The sequence below is a fragment of the Lupinus angustifolius genome, chromosome LG16 (genome assembly GCF_001865875.1).
Source record: "Lupinus angustifolius cultivar Tanjil chromosome LG16, LupAngTanjil_v1.0, whole genome shotgun sequence".
Taxonomy (NCBI): domain Eukaryota; kingdom Viridiplantae; phylum Streptophyta; class Magnoliopsida; order Fabales; family Fabaceae; genus Lupinus; species Lupinus angustifolius.
Window position 1 is genome coordinate 3,601,782 of NC_032024.1, and position 19,917 is coordinate 3,621,698.

At 30.4% G+C, this 19,917-nt stretch overlaps 2 protein-coding genes across 2 annotated transcripts; both read left to right on the forward strand.

Moving 5' to 3' along the window:
• LOC109330270 (plastid-lipid-associated protein, chloroplastic-like) lies at positions 1,889-4,979 on the forward strand. Its single transcript, XM_019564403.1, has 3 exons — positions 1,889-2,371; positions 3,769-3,964; positions 4,526-4,979. The coding sequence occupies exons 1-3, from the start codon at positions 1,965-1,967 to the stop codon at positions 4,838-4,840; spliced, it is 918 nt and encodes a 305-aa protein (XP_019419948.1). The 5' UTR covers positions 1,889-1,964; the 3' UTR covers positions 4,841-4,979.
• LOC109330161 (pyrophosphate--fructose 6-phosphate 1-phosphotransferase subunit beta) lies at positions 7,153-12,426 on the forward strand. The gene is made up of 16 exons (XM_019564212.1): positions 7,153-7,445; positions 7,619-7,783; positions 8,090-8,211; positions 8,571-8,624; positions 8,728-8,834; positions 8,939-9,044; positions 9,589-9,652; positions 9,731-9,819; positions 9,989-10,120; positions 10,278-10,448; positions 10,565-10,680; positions 10,883-10,994; positions 11,154-11,238; positions 11,567-11,611; positions 11,911-11,979; positions 12,118-12,426. Exons 1-16 carry the CDS (start codon positions 7,250-7,252, stop codon positions 12,192-12,194), a joined length of 1,710 nt encoding a protein of 569 aa, XP_019419757.1. The 5' UTR covers positions 7,153-7,249; the 3' UTR covers positions 12,195-12,426.

Sequence of the window (19,917 nt, forward strand, 5' to 3'; positions counted from 1 at the left end):
TTTGACCATCTATACTATGTATAAAAGGAAAATATGGTGCATCTATACTATATATAGAAGGAAAATATGGTGCAACTATGATGATATAAAAATAAAAACAAATAAATATAATATAATATAATGTACGTTTAATAAAATTACAATGTAAAATACATTAAATATAAAATATTATAATTCACCAAAATAAAATATATAAAACTTAAATATTTGACACCATAAACCAAAAATAAAAATGTAGACCGATAGACACAAAATACATGTCGCTACACTAATTATTATAAATTAATAACAATATAAACTAAATATATAGATATAAACTAAAATTTAATAAATCTAATATATAAAAGTTATTATCAAATATAACTATACTTATGATTTAGCCATATAAGATGGATAAAATGTAAGATGGAAATATAAAATTCTATCTATATCTATACTTTTATATATATTATATATAAAGTTAAAACTACAAATAATTATCATCACATAAATTTTCACATTCCAAAATTACTCTTTTATAACTCTTCCATTAATAACCATCATAAACTTCCAAATATTAATTTTTTTTCACATTACATCATTATTCTTCCACACATTTTCTTATTTTTATTTTTTTCTTCATTTCTATATTTGATTCATCTTCTTACATCTCCGGTCTCTGTTAAATTTCTATGTAACATTCTTATATTAAATTATTTTTCTTTAAAGAATATAACACAAAAATAATACATATCAACAAAAATAAGAATGCAGGTTAATAAATACGAAGTACCGATCGATACGTTAGTAAAAGATAATTAAAATGGGAAAGACAAAATTATGTTTATAATGGTCAATGTTGATTATTAGTAAGAGTTTTGAGCTAGCATTTTTTATTTAATAAATTAAACTATATGCTAAAATTTAAATTAATAAAGATATAAATCTAATATATTTTTTGGTAGATATATAAATCTAATATGACCTACAATGATTGACAATAATAATATATGTAATTTATTATGAATAACTTGATTTCTTTCCTAAATTTTATAAAACAATTTTAGGAATTTCAATAAATTTTGTGTTATAACAGAAAGAAAGGGAGATTGAATATGTTGGGTGTATATTTTCTATTCTAAAAAGTGTATCATTTATATGTTATTGTTTATAATTGGTTAGAGAAATATTTAATTATTAAATTTTTAACTTAAATATATATATATTATAACATATCACAAGAAATTTTGTGACACATAAAATAACACACTTTTATGGGACAACAAATATGCTACCTGATACACCTTTTTGCTGCATCAATACAATTGAAAGATTAGAAACAACATCATGCTCCAATGTCCAAACCTTATTACATTTTAATAAAATTTTAATACTTAATACAAATTAATAAATATGTTTCTCACTACTAAAAAATTGGAGAAATATTGTTAGGGATGACACGACATATTCTATTTCAAAAAGTGTAATACTCAATATAATATTATTTGTGATTGATCAATAAAATACTTAATTATTAAATTTTTAATTTAAATATATTTTTTAAGTAATCACAAGTGAATGATATATTTTTTGAGATAGAATATATATTTATGTAGGAGATATCTGATCTACATTCTCTACATACTTGTTAAATGAGTATATGGATTAGATGTTTATAATAATATTGTTAATGACATATTATCACATAAATGAAAAATTTTAAAAATAAAAAGTAGAAGAAAATAATATTTTAATTAGTTCTACATAACACAATTGATTCATGAGAGAAGATCACTTTATGTTAGAGCATGCCTTAAAAAAACGAAAAGGACAAAATGGTCTCAAAGTGAAATCATACGTTTTAAATTTCGCAACGTCATCAACATTTCAAGGACACACTTTTTTCATTTTATTATTACACCTTGAAGTATCAAAATCTCAATTCATCATTCGTTAGTAACCATAGTTTCTCTCAAAATTCAACAATGGCTTCTTCTCTGTACCAACTCAATTGCAGCATCTTCTCTCTCAATTCCACCTCTTCAATTCTCCCACCCCGCTCTTCCATCATCGGATCCTGGACCAAACCCATCGCAAAATCGAGACTCGTGGCCAATATTCCACGACCAGTTTTTAGCGTCCGGGCTGTGACTTACGATGCAGATAATGAGGCTGGTTCGGGTGTTGCGGTGGCGGAAGAGGTTGAGAAGACGGAGGCTGAGAAGGTGAAGAAGGCGTTGGTTGATTCGTTTTATGGAACTAACCGTGGACTTAAGGTTACGAGTGAAACTAGGGCTGAAATTGTTGAACTTATTACTCAACTTGAAGCTTTTAACCCAACCCCTGCTCCTACTGATTCACTCACACTCCTCAATGGAAAATGGATTCTTGCGTAAGTTTTGTTCTGTTTCTCATTCCACTTGTTTAGTCTTCGTAACTCGGATAAATTTCTAAAAAAATCAACTTATTTTGTTTATAGAAATTTTAATATTTATTCCTAAATTTTGTATTACTTTACAATTATACACTAACATGATATGTTTTTAAAATGAGAAAGAGATGCATGTTTTTATTGTTATTACACTCTTTTAAAATATGAGTTTTTTATTATACTGTTCTTAACTTTTCATTTTATTTTAATTTCGAAAGAAATGAAATGGCTGTTATAACTTATAAGGAGTTGTATGTGCATATGTTGGTCAAGAAGAACTAATCAAGATTTGACTGAGAAAGCATCGTATGTGTGGGATTCTATGTGCATAGGTTGGTCAATAGAATATGGGAGTTGTATAGTAATGCTATCACTGTTATGTGCTATGTGGTCCTAGGCTCACTTTATAATTTTTTTACATTATCTGAATGTATGATAATGCATCACATTGATGTGAATACTGAATTGGACTAATAGGCAGCAATTCCATTTAGGAAAAAGCTTTCTGACTAAAAATATTAATACTAGTTAAGCTGAGAAAGCCTTGGCCGTATAGTATAGATCTAATGAATTTTTGGCCTGTGTCTCACACTCACACCTAGAGTTTTATTTGATCACTTGACTCCAAACCTTGTTAATTGGGTATCTGATTTTTTTGTGAAAGTAACTTACTGATGCTATTAGTACTCTTAAGTATCTATTCACGCTTGTTTTGGACCAATCTTGATTTTATAAAATAAAAAACTAAAATTTTGATTGGTAATAGAGAGGGTTAATAGACAGAGTGCTAATAACCTCACCCTCACATCATAGTGATCATACAAATCTGTTTTCACCAACAGCCTGTTATAATCTTTGGTTTGAACCCTTCAATGGGGTGCTGTGTTGGATGTAAGTACAGATGCACACTGTCATTTACACCAAATGCAAATCTGAAATGAATCTATTGTATGCAAATGTGAGATGTGTATCATGTGTGATATTTTTAGTGTTCAAATAACAAAACTGATTTGTTTTATTCATTGAAGCAACATTAGATAACAGACTGATATATATAACATCATAAATATTTAGCTCTTTTGCTGTGCAAAAAGTTTTGTTGTGTGACCGCACCTTCCTTCAATTGTTCAATTGGATGTTCTTACAAATAAAAGTAAATATCCACGCAGCTATATTTGATAATTGGAAAGAGTTCTTGATTCTCTTAGTAGTTTTTTTTGCATATATGGTTTGTGTTTCCCCCCTCAATTGTCAATACAATTACAATAGCAGAGATCACAAACTTCTAGAGAGGAAGTTTCTAACATAATGTGTAGAAATCGTACTTATTATGTGTTATTTTTGTTTCTCCTCTGCAGGTATACATCCTTTTCTGGTTTGTTCCCTCTGTTGTCAAAAGCAACAGGGCCATTGATCAGTGTAGCGGAAATATCTCAGACCATTGACTCGGAAAATTTTGCTGTCCAAAACTCTGTTCAGTTTGCTGGTCCATGGTCTACAACCTCCTTCAGTACTAATGCCAAATATGAAGTTCGTAGTCCAAAACGTGTGCAGGTAATCCATTGATCATAAAATCTGTTTTCTCCTATAAAATTAAATTATTTCAAATCATATGTAAACTCACATATGGACAGTCAAATGGTCTATAGGATCTTTGTGATATTGTATTAGGATAATTGAGCCTAACTTCATCATAGAAAGCTTAGCTCATATATGGAAAGGTTACCTGAGCCATTACAAGTAGTGTGGAATATTAGTGGATAACTTAACATTTTGACAAGCTTGAATACCATAATAGAATAATTAAATCCAGTCACACACAAGTAAGGTTATCGTTTAGCATGTTGCTTAGGGACCATGAGGTCATAAGTTCATATCATGAAAATAGTCTCTTCACTTGTGGGATGAGGCTGCCTACATCTACTCCCTGCAGACGCCAGTAAGTAGAGCCTCGTGCACTGGGCCACCCTTTATGGATAGACAAGAAAAAAACTAGTTCATAGGGTGTGGTTGTCCAAGTCATTATTAGTAAATTACTGATATTCATTTAAGACATTGTGTAGCAGTGACTTTAAGATATTGATTTAGCTGACATCTTCTAATGCTTTCATTCAGATCAAGATTGAGGAAGGTATCATTGGCACTCCACAGCTGACAGACTCATTGGTGATACCAGAAGAAGTGGAAATTCTGGGGCAAAAGCTTGACCTCACACCTTTCAAAGGGATACTTAACTCTGTTCAAGAAACAGCTTCATCAGTTGCAAGGACAATTTCTAGTCAACCTCCCCTTAAGATTCCAATTTCCAGCACCAATGCTGATTCATGGTTACTCACTACATACCTTGATGAAGAAATCCGCATCTCGAGGGGTGATGGTGGCAGCGTCTTTGTTTTTATCAAGGAAGGAAGCTCTCTTTTGATCAGCTAAACAAGTTTGTTTGCTTCTTGCTCATTACTTATATAATAAGTTAACAATTTGTTAATGTGGTGTTGTATCAATTCACTGCTTGTAAAACTTTGATACTTTGAGTATATGAGCAAAAAACATTAATGGACTTCAAATGACACCATATCTAGTTTTTAATATTTAATGGATTTAATGATGATCTACATAAAACAAATGAACTTTATTAAATATCACTACATTATCCATCATTCATATTTAATTATCGTTATTCATATTTAATTATTGTTGACTCCTAAAAAATAATAATTCAAATGAGCCTATATATATATATTGACTATGTATTGAAAGATAAAGTGTAATGTCTATGCAATGACAATGTAAAGAATTATTTACACAATTATCTATTTGTATTACTTTTATTTAAAAGTCAAGTCAACGATGATTAAAAATGAATGACAGATGGTACAATGACAGTATAAAAAACTCTTGAACTATTAGTACATACCTCTTTTTCTCAATGATGTTAAATATTAGAGTATAGTTATACTCAAAACAATATATTGATTTAATGATGTGGAAAATCTTACACGATTAAAGTATAAATATTAAACTGAATTATTAAAATATAGTTATACTCAAAATAATTAAACAAAACATTATTTTAATGATGTAAGGTCTCACTATCGGGGAATATCATAAATCCCAAAAGGGATCCATTGTCCATAAGATGAGGGTCCATTGGTACTTGATAGGACAAGAAAAAGTGATTTTCTCCTTAACTTTTTTAAACGACGGGTTTCATATCCAAAAAGCAATTGGTTATTTTTTGGGGGATTGGGCCTCTCTAGTTTGGTTCTATCCATTGGGATTACGCCTATTTATTTATCTTTTGTCTTGACTCTTGACAACAGGACCATACCTACCACATATACAATCTGCATAAAACATGTGTAAAATGAATTTAAGTCATACACTAAATACACTATTATCGAAAATTCAACTTATAATCAATGTTTATTTTAATGATTCAGAAAAAAGAAGTAAAAAAACTCAACATTTATTACAACAACATTGGATCTCAACATAAAACTCCTTACACATAGGAAATGGCAACGAGGCGGATCGGAATCGGGTTTGCACATATCCAAACTCGAACCCGAAATTCAAAACCCGAACCAAACTCGAACCCGAAATTCAAAACCCGAACCAAACTCAATGGGGTTGAAAATAAAAATATCATCTCGAACCTGAAAAAAACTCGAAAATGATAAAGCATTAAGAAAAATATGATATTATTTTTGTGTAATTTTTTTTTCTAACATTTCTATTTTCTCTTTTATTATTTCATTTCTTTTATGTTTGAAGATCCAATAATATGTAAAGTAAAATTAGAAATTAAAAACAATTGGCAAATGATAGAAATTTCAATTTTAAATTGAATTATCTTAATTCGGGGCAGGTTCGGGTCAGAGTCTTTGCTATACCAAACCCAAACCCGAAATTTAAACTCGAGTAAAACCCGAACCCAATTACATCGAGTTTTCCCGTTAAATTCGGGTTCAATTCGGGCAAGTACCACATGTTCGGTTTTTATTGTCATCCATACTTACACATTAACATATACATACTCTATGATATCATTAATAAAAAACTTACTCTAAAACAATTTTGATTGATGTTTATGAAAATGACTATTATTTAGAATTAAATAAATTGATTAAGCCTTCATGAAACTTGAGAATCTGAGTTTTCGATATATTTAATAATGATTAGACATGTTCTCAATTAAATATAATTAACTTTGCTACACCGAATTAGACAATATTGGAAGATAAATTATTAAATGAAAATTTTTATATTATAAAATCAAATTAAAACTAAAAATAATATAAAAACTAATTTGACAATTTTATTCTAGGGTCACAAAAATGTTAAAATTAAAAGGTTAATTTTATTCATATTTGATATATTTATGATAACTTTGGTTTATCTATTCTTCCATATAACTAAATTCTTAGGAAGACCAAGAAATTAAAAATTCAATTTCTGAGAGATATTTGTTGGGTGTATATCTATGCATCTCGCAAAAAGATTAGTTCCATATCCAAAAGAGTAGGAGAATCGGTAGTACCAAATAAAATCATTAAGATACACATAATTTTGTTATTAAAAAAATGTCCTTTTTCTATACCATTACTAAATTACAATCAAAGAATAAAAATAGTAATTTAGTGAAGAAAAAGAAAAAAATCTAGAAAAGCGGCAGAATATTCTAGGTTGGATAATAAAACTTAGAAATTTGGGTACCTTTTTCAAACCTACTTCTCCGCTTTTTGACTACATATCTTAAATTTTCTCTATATTTTTTCACTCTCACCAATACACAAACATTTCACCACTCTCTCTACTCTTTCTCTATACTATATCCCAATGGCACCATCCTTCGTTCAAAACGGTGGCTTCGCCGCCCCTCGCGCCGCCACTACTTCAGTCACCGGCCGGTTCGCCTCCGTCTACAGCGATGTCCAGAGTAGCCGCGTCAATCACGCTCTTCCTCTCCCCTCCGTTCTCAAAAAACCATTCACCATTGTCGATGGACCTCAAAGCTCCGCTGCTGGAAATCCAGGTTAATCGATTATCAATCTAATCATATTTTCTTTCATTTATTCGAATCGATCCGTTGTATCTGGTTCTAGATCTGTTAGTTTTATTTCACACCGAAGTGTTTTTCGTTATAATATTTTTGAATTTTTTCATTTATACGTTTTGATATCTGGATTTGTTTTTTTGTTTGTGTAGATGAGATCGCGAAGCTATTTCCGAATTTGTTCGGGCAACCTTCTGCAGCTTTGGTTCCAAGCGATGATTCCAATGCGGCTTTGCCAGATCAGAAGTTGAAGATTGGTGTGGTTCTATCTGGTGGCCAAGCTCCTGGTGGTCACAATGTTATTTCTGGAATCTTCGGTAAGCCTCATTTCAATTCAACTCAATCACATTAATCAATTATATATTCTTTGATATGTCATCAATAATCTGAGAAATTAGCTCATTTGTTTCAAAAGCTGTACTGAGGTTTGAGATCCATTGATTTGATACTGCAATTACACTTATAATATTAACATCGGGAGAGTTGGTGTAATTTCTGAAACAAGAGTGTTGAATGTAATTGAATAGAACTTCAAGGGATATTGGTGTGATTTCTATGTTATCTAATTTATCTAGATACATGCATTTAAGTTATTAAGTTTTGTTTTTATTCTCTTGTGTCAGATTACCTTCAAGATCGTGCGAAAGGAAGCACATTGTATGGTTTCAGGGGTGGTCCTGCTGGCATCATGAAGGGCAAATATGTTGAACTCACCTCAGACTATATTTATCCATACAGAAATCAGGTCCAATTTTAGTTACAACTTACATGAATGGTATCTTTTCACTCAGGTTTTGAAGTGCATGATTTTTATTGTTACTTTTACATCTTCCATTGCTACATTGCATGTCAACTGGTTAAACTCCACAATAGACCACTTCCTTTCTTTTAAGAAGTTTATCTGAGATAAATATCTACCTGTCACAGTGATATTCTTTGTTTTTGTCATGACTTCTGTTGCTATAAATGAGATGCATTGCATTTGAGATTTGACATGCTGGTTCAGACATGTCCATGTTTTGTGTGGTTCTGTGTTGCCGCCCTCTTTTTTAGTCGAATGATCACAAGATTTTGACATCTAACAAGGACAGTTTCCGCTGGCAGGGTGGATTTGACATGATTTGCAGTGGGAGAGACAAGATTGAAACTCCGGACCAGGTGAGGGCAGTCAGGCTACATATTTGCCAAATGAATAGTTCATTTTGAGATCTTATATATCTTCTTAAGGTGGAAAGACTGATTTTGTTTCTTTACTGTGTAGTTTAAACAAGCACAGGAAACATCACAGAAGCTAGACTTGGATGGACTTGTTGTTATAGGTGGAGATGACTCCAACACTAATGCATGCCTGCTTGCTGAGAACTTCAGGTTTGTCTTGATAAAATTTTATTTTCAGTGCACTCTATGTTCTAGGAAGCTTTGTCAATGAAGTGGTGTTTTGATTCATGTTTGTTTAATATGGATTTCTGCAGGAGCAACAATTTGAAAACTCGTGTGATTGGATGCCCTAAAACCATTGATGGTGATTTGAAATCAAAAGAAGTTCCTACAAGTTTTGGGTTTGACACTGCATGCAAGGTGAATGAATATATGCATTCACTCTTCACTGTGCATTTGCTATTTTATATTGGCCTACTCATAGACTTCATAAACATTTAATAAGGAACATTTTCTATTGATCTCCACTAGTTAGAAAAAATGTTTAGGAACCAGTTGTTTATTGGTATGTGTGGGAATGGGTGTATGCAAATACACAATGATGCTTGTGGGAGCACCAGACGTATTGCAGTTTCTCCAACCACCATCACTTCACTTTGAATTCTGGATAATTTATGTGATGTTCCACAATCCTTTTGTACTGCATTTTCTTCATTTTCATTTTTGTTTTATGCTGTGACTACTACTACTCTACCTGTGCTGGAGTTGTTAGTGGTTGCAATAGCATTATGGCATTTATGAGTTCTCTTTCCTTCAAATATTTATAAGTATTGATTTGTATTGTATATTTTCCAGCCTTGCCCTTCAGTGGTGCTAATAACTAACTGATGTTAGATAGCAAATACCCATTTGGACATGGTTGCATGACTAGCTATGTTCACATTTTTATGTTAATTTAATGCAGATATATGCAGAAATGATTGGAAATGTTATGGTAGATGCTCGATCAACTGGAAAATATTACCATTGTAAGTAAAAATGAGAAACTCTTAATTGTACTACTGAAATTTAAGCAAACAGTAAGACATACAATCATCTGTTTGCAGTTGTGCGGCTTATGGGGCGTGCAGCTTCACACATTACCCTGGAATGTGCTTTACAAACTCACCCAAACATTACTATCATTGGAGAAGAGGTTTGTCATAAATTCATTCATTTTATCCAGTGTTTGACTGTTTGTTCATTTTAGAAATTAATGAAATCATTATAAAATGATTCCACGTTAATCTTGTTATTAGAGTTTTCTCGTTTATTAGGGGACTGTTGGTCCAATATTTTGTTTGACCTATACATACATATTTCAGGTTGCTGCCAAGAAGCTCACGCTGAAAAATGTCACAGATTATATTGTAGATGTTATTTCTAAAAGAGCTGAAGATAACTACAACTATGGGGTCATTCTTATCCCTGAAGGTCTTATTGATTTCATTCCTGAGGTATATATGACTCTGCATAAAAGGAATTTTTTCATCAGTAATTTCTCTCTTTATGAACTTGTGATTATGCATTGGTTCTGTTCATGACTTCATGTAGAATATGTATGAATGCACATTCTGAGAATATTCATTTCATCTGCTACTATGTCATTTGCAGGTCCAGCATCTTATTGCAGAACTCAATGAAATTCTGGCTAATGATATTGTTGATGAGGATGGGTTATGGAAGAAGAAACTCACTGATCAGTCATTGGAGCTTTTTGATTTTTTACCTGAAGCAATTCAAGAACAACTGATGCTTGAAAGAGACCCACATGGAAATGTTCAGGTGCCTAATGGTGCTACTGTGCTATGCTTGCTTTGCTTTATTAGATTTTCGTCTCAGTATGCAATTTGATTTGGTGTTGATGTTAACGTTTGGTTATTTGGTATTTTCCCATTTAGGTTGCCAAGATAGAAACAGAGAAAATGCTTATTCAAATGGCTGAAACTGAGTTGGAGAAGAGAAAGCAAGAAGGCAAATATAATGGCGATTTTAAAGGACAGTCTCACTTTTTCGGGTATTTATCTATTGTTTGTTTCATTATTTCAAGTCATAAAGTATTATTTCTATTTCTGTGAAAAAAGAGGTTTTCAGGACATGTTATGTTGTCCACATTTGAATTTGGATTCAGATAAATTTTGATCATAAACTTGTCCTGTGATCATTGCCAATTTTACTTCGTTAGTGTGTAGTAACTCTCAATTGCTTAAAACACACAGTTATGAAGGGAGATGTGGTTTGCCAACTAATTTTGATGCCACTTATTGCTATGCTTTGGGTTATGGTGCTGGAGCTCTCCTACACAGTGGGAAGACTGGATTAATATCATCGGTTTGTGCTTCTCTCTGTGCCTTTATCTTTTGATTATCAACTTAAATATTTATTCTAGATTAATTTTGATAATTAAACGTGCCTGTAGATTTTGTTTGTTTTTCTAATGGTTATACAATCAACTCAAATCTTGAATTTGATGTGCCATATTTTGATTAGGTTGCGAATTTGAGCGCGCCTGTAGAAGAGTGGGTTGTTGGTGGAACTGCACTTACCTCGCTGATGGATGTTGAGAGGAGACATGGTACACATTTTGATTTATGGAAGCTTTGCTTTACTTCAATAGATATTTGCTGAATTATCACTCATGCAATAACCTTTTATTCCAAATGTTGTAGCAAAACTACGATCCAAAGTTATACCCTATGTCCCTATTATGTTACTACTGTAATTGACAATCAAATTAGCAATGTTTTCTTTTGTGTATTTTTGTACGATCAATATTCACAGTTTTTTCTATTGATTAGTGGTTACACTAAAATCACCTAGAGTTTGTATGTGTTGCATTTATATGGATGCTTTTTCTGTTGTTCTGTTCGAGTGCTGTTTATGACATGTAATTTCCTTTGCAGGTAAATTCAAGCCTGTGATCAAGAAGGCAATGGTGGAGCTTGAAGGTACATTCATAAAAACTTCAACCAGTTGGGCATAAGACTCCACGAAAATACTGAAGTGAACTATATTTTTTAAACTTTGTATTGAAAAGAGTACTATTTAATTTTTATTCTATGGGTTCTTAATGTGACAAAAGGTTAAGTTCTGTTATTTCTTTTAACTAATCGCCATAACATACTTGGTCACCCAGATTTCAGTGTCTTACCTTGTTTGTCAGCTGTTAGCGTGTCACACAGAAATTTAAATTTTGCAATATCAGTGTTGGATACTAAGTGATTATGTTTCCTGTTGGATCATTCAGGGGCACCCTTCAAAAAGTTTGCCTCATTGCGGGATGAATGGGCACTAAAGAATTCCTACATCAGCCCAGGTATGTATTGACTATTATTCGTTCTATTGTTTCAATTGCCGTGACCAAGGGAAATCCAGTTTCTTTGCTTAGTTTATAGTCATTTAAATTGATTGGAAAACTGTTTTTATATGTTCATGACAATGATCTCCATTGTAGGTCCAATTCAATTCTCTGGTCCAGGATCTGATGCAATCAGTCACACTCTACGCTTGGAGCTTGAAGCAGAAGCTTAAGCATATGGTGGGATCATGTTTCGACAGCAGCAATTCATGGTTATTTGGGAACTTGCAAATATATTTGATCAAAAGACTAGCTAGGGTTTTTTGTGTTTACTTTTGAACTTTACCAGAGAATGGTTTGAGTTGGTTGGTGTGCATTTTGCATTCAGCGTCGGCAATTTATGTTCATGATAAACTCATATTTTATGTTGAAGTTCCTATTTGCTTGATGCCATTGACTATTGCAGTAATTGCATGTCTACTTTCATTGAAAACCCATTATAGCTGTGGAAATTATTTCTTCATGCTCCTTTTCTTCTAGGGCAATTATCTCTTAGTACCATAAAGAGTTCGAAAATTAAAGAATTTTAATCCCTGTCTTAGATTCTAAGGTGGGCTTTGCCCTCCAAATATAAGCAGATAATGCTCTATAGTCTATACAGAAACGTGTAGTGAACTTGGAGTGGATCGATTTTTTACATCACATCCAAGTCCCACTGTAGGTTTTTTATTTTCTGTGGGAGCACTTCGGTCTTTAAAGTTTTGAGCAAGTGTCTAATTTGGGGCTTTGCTCATGTAACAAAAAAATTGATTCGAGTGACTGCTACTTGAGTTTAAAGTTCATAGACCCTTTTTTTCGTTAACCATAATTGAATTGAATGTTAGCAATATTTTACTGAAATTTCTTATGGGGTTGGTTATTAAGACCTTTTTACATGTAAAAACTATTATTTTAGGATTCGTACAAAATCATTTGCTTTATTATTTTTAAGGCATAAAGCTGTAATATCAAGAACTAAATAAATTTTTTTCTAAACTTGTATGTTTTTTTGTTGCAAAAACGTATTCATCGGTGTGAATTGTAAGGAGTTTTTTTTCTTTATTTGTGAAGGGATGAAAAGGATTGGATGCATTAATTAAGAAAATGTCTTATTATGAGTGACAATTTTTTTTGTTTCTGTTGAAGGAACGATTGTCAACTTTTTGTTCTTTCTATTTATTTTGTGTAATCTGAAAAAGATTGTATGAATAATATAAAAGATAGAAAAAAAATCGAGTGTAACCGATGCAATAACAACCAAAACTCTCATCTTTAAATTAGGGGATAACAAATCAAATGTAAACTGTTTTATGTTTTTTTTTGTATTTTTGATAAGGAATTATCCTTTCGGAATATATGGTTGTCCCTCCCATCAAAATTTGCTCATAGGAATTGAATTATTGAATTTTTGGTCATTATGAGAATCTAGTGAAATTTTACACCACTAGACCAACGTCTAGTTCTATTTGAACATTATTTATTCCAAACTCATTCCATTAAACTGGGATAGTATACAAGAGCCTCTCCTACTTTAAAAGATGATTAATTACAACTACAAAACATTGATGACCAAACGTGGTGGGTCAAGGGAAATGATCTTTTGCTACTAGCAGTGTATGTGACAAATCAACTAAACTCTTTATGACTTTAGGTCATGGAAGATATACATAAAAAATATCTCTCTTAACACATTCATGCAGACAGATATAGGAGAATAGGACACTGAGAATTATAAGAATGCCTGGTTTAGCATAACTTAGTAAAAACGTGTCAAGTCAAATATCTTGAAAGGTTTGTGACATAAATGTCTCTTGGACTATATTGATCCATGCACAGGGCCTAATTTTATGTCTCTGTCTCATCAATGTGGGTGTTGGGTTGGATCCACAATTCTGAAATCTTCTATGTGATATGGTATATATATCATATATAAGATACTTTGGAAGCAAATAAAATAAGCACAAGCATACAAATTCTTCTCTCTGCTTTCTACTTCGATTATTTTCTTTCCTCTTCCAAATTGGCGTTCTTGGGTCGATTTTGTTTGTTCCTCTAGCTCATTTTGAAGATAAAAAAGTGAGAAGTAGGACCACTCGCCCCTCTTGAAGACACAACTTGCCCTGGTTTATCATTTGGTCCCGGGTGGAGCTTTTTATGAACAACGATCTATTGTCCTAGATTTTGTCTCACATTAATGATAATAAAACAAAAACAGTAAAAATAATAAAAATTAACGTTTTTAATTGACATGTCATGCTTTTATTGATATGTGATAACATGCCAACATTATCTAGAACAAGAGATCTCGATTTTATATGCAAATTGCTCGTTCTTTCATATTCTATAAGCTTATTTTGCTCTTCTGGAACTATTCTAGTTCTACACATTGTGGAACAGCCTCTCACAGCTGTAGTAACTAATATATGTCTCTCCCACCCAGGGCGAACTTTTATGATTTCTTTATATGAATATCACTCATATAAAGTAAAACTTTTAAGCACACAAGACCGATTTTTAAAAAAGAGAAATGACAAATGGATGAAGAGATAACTACTATGAAAAAACTCAAAGTGAAGTTGATAACCGAAAAAGTAAGAGTGTATCAACTCCTAATCATTTCCTGTTGGAACTTGGTTTGTTGAAAACTATTAGTAAGAACTTTTGAATCTGAAATTTAAAAAACTTTTAAATCCCACAAAAAAGAGTTTTGAAAAAAAACAACTCTCAAAATCTCACATTGGATTGTTATCGCGTCTCGATGATTGGCTACATGACTCGCTCTTAATTTATACTCAAGCTACGTCTAGGAGAGCTTGCTACAATACATTAGCAACATAATGAAGGCAAAAATAGTTATGATATTTGATAGTAACTTAAAAGTTGATTACCTTAATGATTCAAGGTGTTGTGCTACTTAAAGTGAAGGAGGATGAGTTTAGCAACTAAAAACTGCGTTAATGAAAGTAACAAAGTTGAGTATATTCTCTAGTAACAGGTAAAGCCGTTAAAGGGAATGTTATCTTTTGGCTTTTGCCCTTGATTCCGTTACCTTACCAAACTAATGGCATGATTGAGAATCTCACGATGGTTTTAAAAAATATATCATGATGAAGGTTTGTTTGTTTATTATTGTAAGTGATGTTATTTGTACATTAAACCTCTATTTTTTATATTGGAATGAGAAAAGCATATTTTCATGTTTGTTATTTCTCATTTGATACACAAATGAGATGTATAAATTTAGGTGAAAAAGTTTATGTCTGGTTTATAAGGAGTTTAAATAGATAATTACAAGTGTGTACAATACACTAATACAATGACTCATAATATAACAATAAATATATATGATTTACACCGCTCAATTTTGTTACCAGGACAGTAAGAGTTTATAGACAAGGATCATTTGTCTCAAGAAAATCTTGTCTCCATGTACCAAACCAATCAAATTTCATAGAATTGTATATAAATATTAGTTTATGTTATTATAATTTTTATTTTAATCAAATAAGATTTACTAAATGAGACAGGTAATTCTCATCCCGAGTTTATCACGTCAAATAGGTTTAACTAATCAATATTATATAGATACATAGGAGAAATTAAAATCACAAATATACTTTATGACTCTTAAATATTTCTTTTTTATTATTATTTTTTTCAAAATTCAACTCTCAAACAAAAAAGACTCTTTGTTTGTGGTCAAGAACTCAAATGTACCTTCTCATTAACTTCTCTTCCACACAAAACTTTACTTTTAGGATTGAATAGATTATTTATATACAAATTTCCATAAATATATTCAAAAGGTTAAAGGACAAACTAATTGTGCTTAAACTTGTCCTAGAATTAAAAAAAAGATATCAGTTAATCTTTTTTGTTTGTTTTTGTCTTAAAAAGTTCAACAATTAAATGCAGTAGGAGACCGTGATAGCATTTTAGGTATATAATATGCCGTTTTTAGGTAGATCATTGACTATATGCAGATAATAATTAGCAAAAGCTGAAAAAAAGGGCATATACCTAATGATAGAAGAATGTTTATATGATTATTATATTTATGCACAACCAGTGTAAAAATTTATATTGCTAATATATTATCCATTATTCATTTATATAATTATTATTTTTGTTGTTAAAAAAACAATTTTGATTAAAAATAAATAACAAATAATATATCGTATATAAAACTCATGTAATATCAATATATACATCATTTTCTCATTATATAAAAAGTGAAAAGGGTTCTATAGCAACTAGCACACGAGAGGTACAAAATCTGAGGAATATTTGTTTATATTACTGAAAATTCAAGGAACCATCATGAAATTATTGGTAACCGAAAGATTAGGCTCTAGATTATCCTAATCTATTCACCTTATAATATTCGTCCTAATCACCTGCATGATCGATGGTGATAATAAGTGACAAATTGAGTACCTAATTGAGTAGAGGGAGGGAGACAAAGGAAAGTTATTATAACTTCAAGTTCATATGATTGCATATAAAATCATCTGAATTAAATTAAAATAATCTTATATCTTCCTACAAATCTTTTTATTCATGAGAAAATGATTCATGTTATTTGTAAACCAAACATTAATAAATAAAATATTACCTTAAGACATATATTAATTTCTTATAGATAAAATGATTAGTAAAAAAAATCAGTAGGAAGATATATCATTTTCTATTTTTTTCATTAACCATTAAAATAAGATCAAGCACTAAACTCTATAGTTGGCAAGTCTGGACCACCGATGATCATTCATAATAAGGTGTTGGTGACAGACTGAGAGAGAATTTAATGCTTGAATTATTCTTCTTAATTATGTTGTTCACTTTATTATTGTAGATACTTCATTTATTTCATTTTTTTTAATGTTTTTAATCTTTCACATTATTTGAATAAACAATGTTATATTCTCATACTAAATCCTCATACCCACAAAAAAGTAATATATATCACTTATAAACTCATCATTAATAAATAAAATATCTTTTTGTTCATTTATATTTTCTTTTCTAATTAAACTCTTATTTATTAATCATTTTTTCACTCATTATCTCTCTAAATCCTTATAATTTAATTTCGGGACTAAATAAGATTATTTTAATCAAATTGTAAGAAAATTTTATATCATTTATTGATTTTTTAAACTATGTGTATAACATGAAACATAAAAAATGGAGAATGAAGAATTTTTTTTTAATTATTTATATGTAGTTTCACGTGGATTAAAGAATATAAAAATGTCATTGAATTATTTAATAATTTTAGTTAGTTTACTACAAAAAATTATTCATTAATGAAATCAATTCATTTTCTCTATTCATTAAATTGTTCGAGCAAATAAAAATATTTTAATAATAAAATAATTTTTGTACATACGACTTTGAAAATCACCTTATAAATACTAACAAAACAAAAATTCATCTATTAAAACGGCCACGTGGAATAATATTTTAATTAGAAAAAAATATGCTTACTTTGTGTCGGAACTAAATTGCAATACATCTTTTTCTTTTCTTTTTTATGGCTAGAGCTGGTGTAATCACGAGTTCAATACTCCTGTTATTTCTTATTTTTGGTGGGTGTGTATTATTAAAGGTAGTGGTTGACAAATTTGGATAAATCAAGCTTGTCTTCCACTTTTTCCTAAATATTAATTGAGTCAATTTTGATCATAAAATGGTCCCTTTTAAGTTTGATGGACAAATATTACATAGGTTGATTCCTTCGGATAAAGGTAGATCTTCGACATGCCTAGTTATTTTCAGTCCTAATCGAAGGTGTCTATTACTTGACAATCTAAAATTAATATCTTAGACATACAAGTCATCATAAGGAACAAAGCACATTAACATCATGCTAAAAAATCTCATATCTACCAAATATCTTGAGCTTTTGTTGAATTTGTTATTTCTCTACTATGAGTCTAAATGATTTGTTTTATTAGTCTCCATCCTTAATCTAAGAATAAATAATTAAAAAGATATGTATTAGGAAATTAAGCCAATATGTGTTGATATATCATTCAATATAAAGTTATCATTTTCAAATGGTTAATAAAGTTTTGAAAACACATGAAAAGGTTAAAAAAACAAAAGATATGAAATCAATATTGGTGAAATAATGACAATTCATTATACATTGAAGGGAAGGATTCTTTGTCTTAAGATAATTTTATCACCATGTACCTAGCTAATTAAGCTACATAAAATAATGTGAAAATATTAATTTATGTTATTATAATATATTTTTTTAATTAAGTTGGATTTTTTAATTGGACAAGGATATCAATTTGAACGAAAACATGGACAGATAATCCCTATTAAAATGTTAAGCCACCGATTTCTGTGGTGAATTTTCATGGGGAAAACTCATTGGGTCAATTAAACACTCCTAGATTTTTTTTACAAATGATTATAATTTCATTAAAAAGTGTACTTGTACTTAATGCAACAAGTAATCTAACAGTACATATTTTTTTGGGGTAAACACAAGCAATATAATATTGATTGTGAGAAAAGTTACTTGAATGTACCATGTTTGGTGGATCTATCGTCCCTTTTAAGTTAGACTTCTAACAACATGGGCTCAACCCATGCTATGGTTGTTGTTGAATAAAATCATAGAAGTAAGTAAATAAAAAAACGAAATGCCATATGTTATGCTGTTGAAAACAAATGCGCAATGCTTTATAAACTCTAGTGAAACTATATGCAGTGTGTAGTTAGACTAATAAAATGAATTTTGTCTTAAATCATACTTAAGAAATTCAATCATGTATTGACTATAATGTCTTGTTAGTTCTATTAGTTGTGTTCTAATTCCAATAAAAATATGGAATTACAAAAAAAAATCTATAACAATAAACAAATTATCAGGTACAGATATTAAATCGATGTACCCATTCTATGATTAATTTACCCTCCATTTTAGTGTCGGGCCTAGTATGATTTTGGGAGACAATTCTAATTGGTCAATAAAAATGGATTTCAATACTATTTCTTTTTTATTTTTCCTTAGTTTCTCAAATACATCATCAAAAGTAAAATGGCTAAATTAACTTTGTGTTAATTGTTTTCATTAGTATTAGACTATTACTTGGTGCATATCCAAAAAAAAATGAAAAAACTAATAGAAGTGAGAGGCACATGAATTGTAAACTGGCAAGTACAAATTTATGCAGTGCACCTGGCCCTTTCTCGTTTCTCCTAGCTCTTTCCTTCAAAGTCACCCTATAAGTCCAACCTTAAAAATAAAATAAAATAAGGTTGCATGAAAAAATGTGATTTGTGTTATTTATTTATTTATATTAAGTTGAATTAATTCAAAGTTTTAATTGAATGTATTTTTTTATGGATTATATTAGGAAACTACCTTCTTGCTTTCTTTAAAATTATATTTGTTCAAATAAAATGGAATCATTTTATACTACACTAAGGGAAAATGTATCAATCATCTAGAGGGACGAGTTCTCTCATAATTTTTTCACGTGGCATGATGAGATAAATAAACACATTTATTAGTCGACTTTAATCAAAATCTATAAAAATAACGTTTATATCCATTTATACTGATTTTTTTTTTAAATTAGCATAAAATTAATATTTAGTAAGTACTTGATAAATGCTATCCACTTTACCATAATTTTTTTTTCCAAATAACACAATATTTAGTGTTGATTTAAGGTAATTGTATTTGAGTCACTTAGATATTAAGATTAGTGCTGGTTCTGATATTTTGTCTGCTTGTTGAGAAAGTGGCCCTAATTATAGGAAGTTTGAATATGAGATAATTTAACTATATAATATTTTTATAATAAATTTTGAGCAAAAAAATATCTCATATAAATATAAGAATATATAATATATTTTCATTTCAGACTTTAATATTGCGAATTATTCCAGCCT

Excerpts from the sequence above, each read along its gene's own strand:
- LOC109330270 (XM_019564403.1), top strand. The coding sequence starts at position 1,965 with ATGGCTTCTTCTCTGTACCAACTCAATTGCAGCATCTTCTCTCTCAAT. Across the intron at positions 2,372-3,768 it reads AATGGAAAATGGATTCTTGC|GTATACATCCTTTTCTGGTT; the intron begins GTAAGTTTTGTT and ends TCTCCTCTGCAG. Across the intron at positions 3,965-4,525 it reads GTAGTCCAAAACGTGTGCAG|ATCAAGATTGAGGAAGGTAT; the intron begins GTAATCCATTGA and ends GCTTTCATTCAG.
- LOC109330161 (XM_019564212.1), top strand. The coding sequence starts at position 7,250 with ATGGCACCATCCTTCGTTCAAAACGGTGGCTTCGCCGCCCCTCGCGCC. Across the intron at positions 9,045-9,588 it reads GGTTTGACACTGCATGCAAG|ATATATGCAGAAATGATTGG; the intron begins GTGAATGAATAT and ends AATTTAATGCAG. Across the intron at positions 10,121-10,277 it reads TTATTGATTTCATTCCTGAG|GTCCAGCATCTTATTGCAGA; the intron begins GTATATATGACT and ends TGTCATTTGCAG.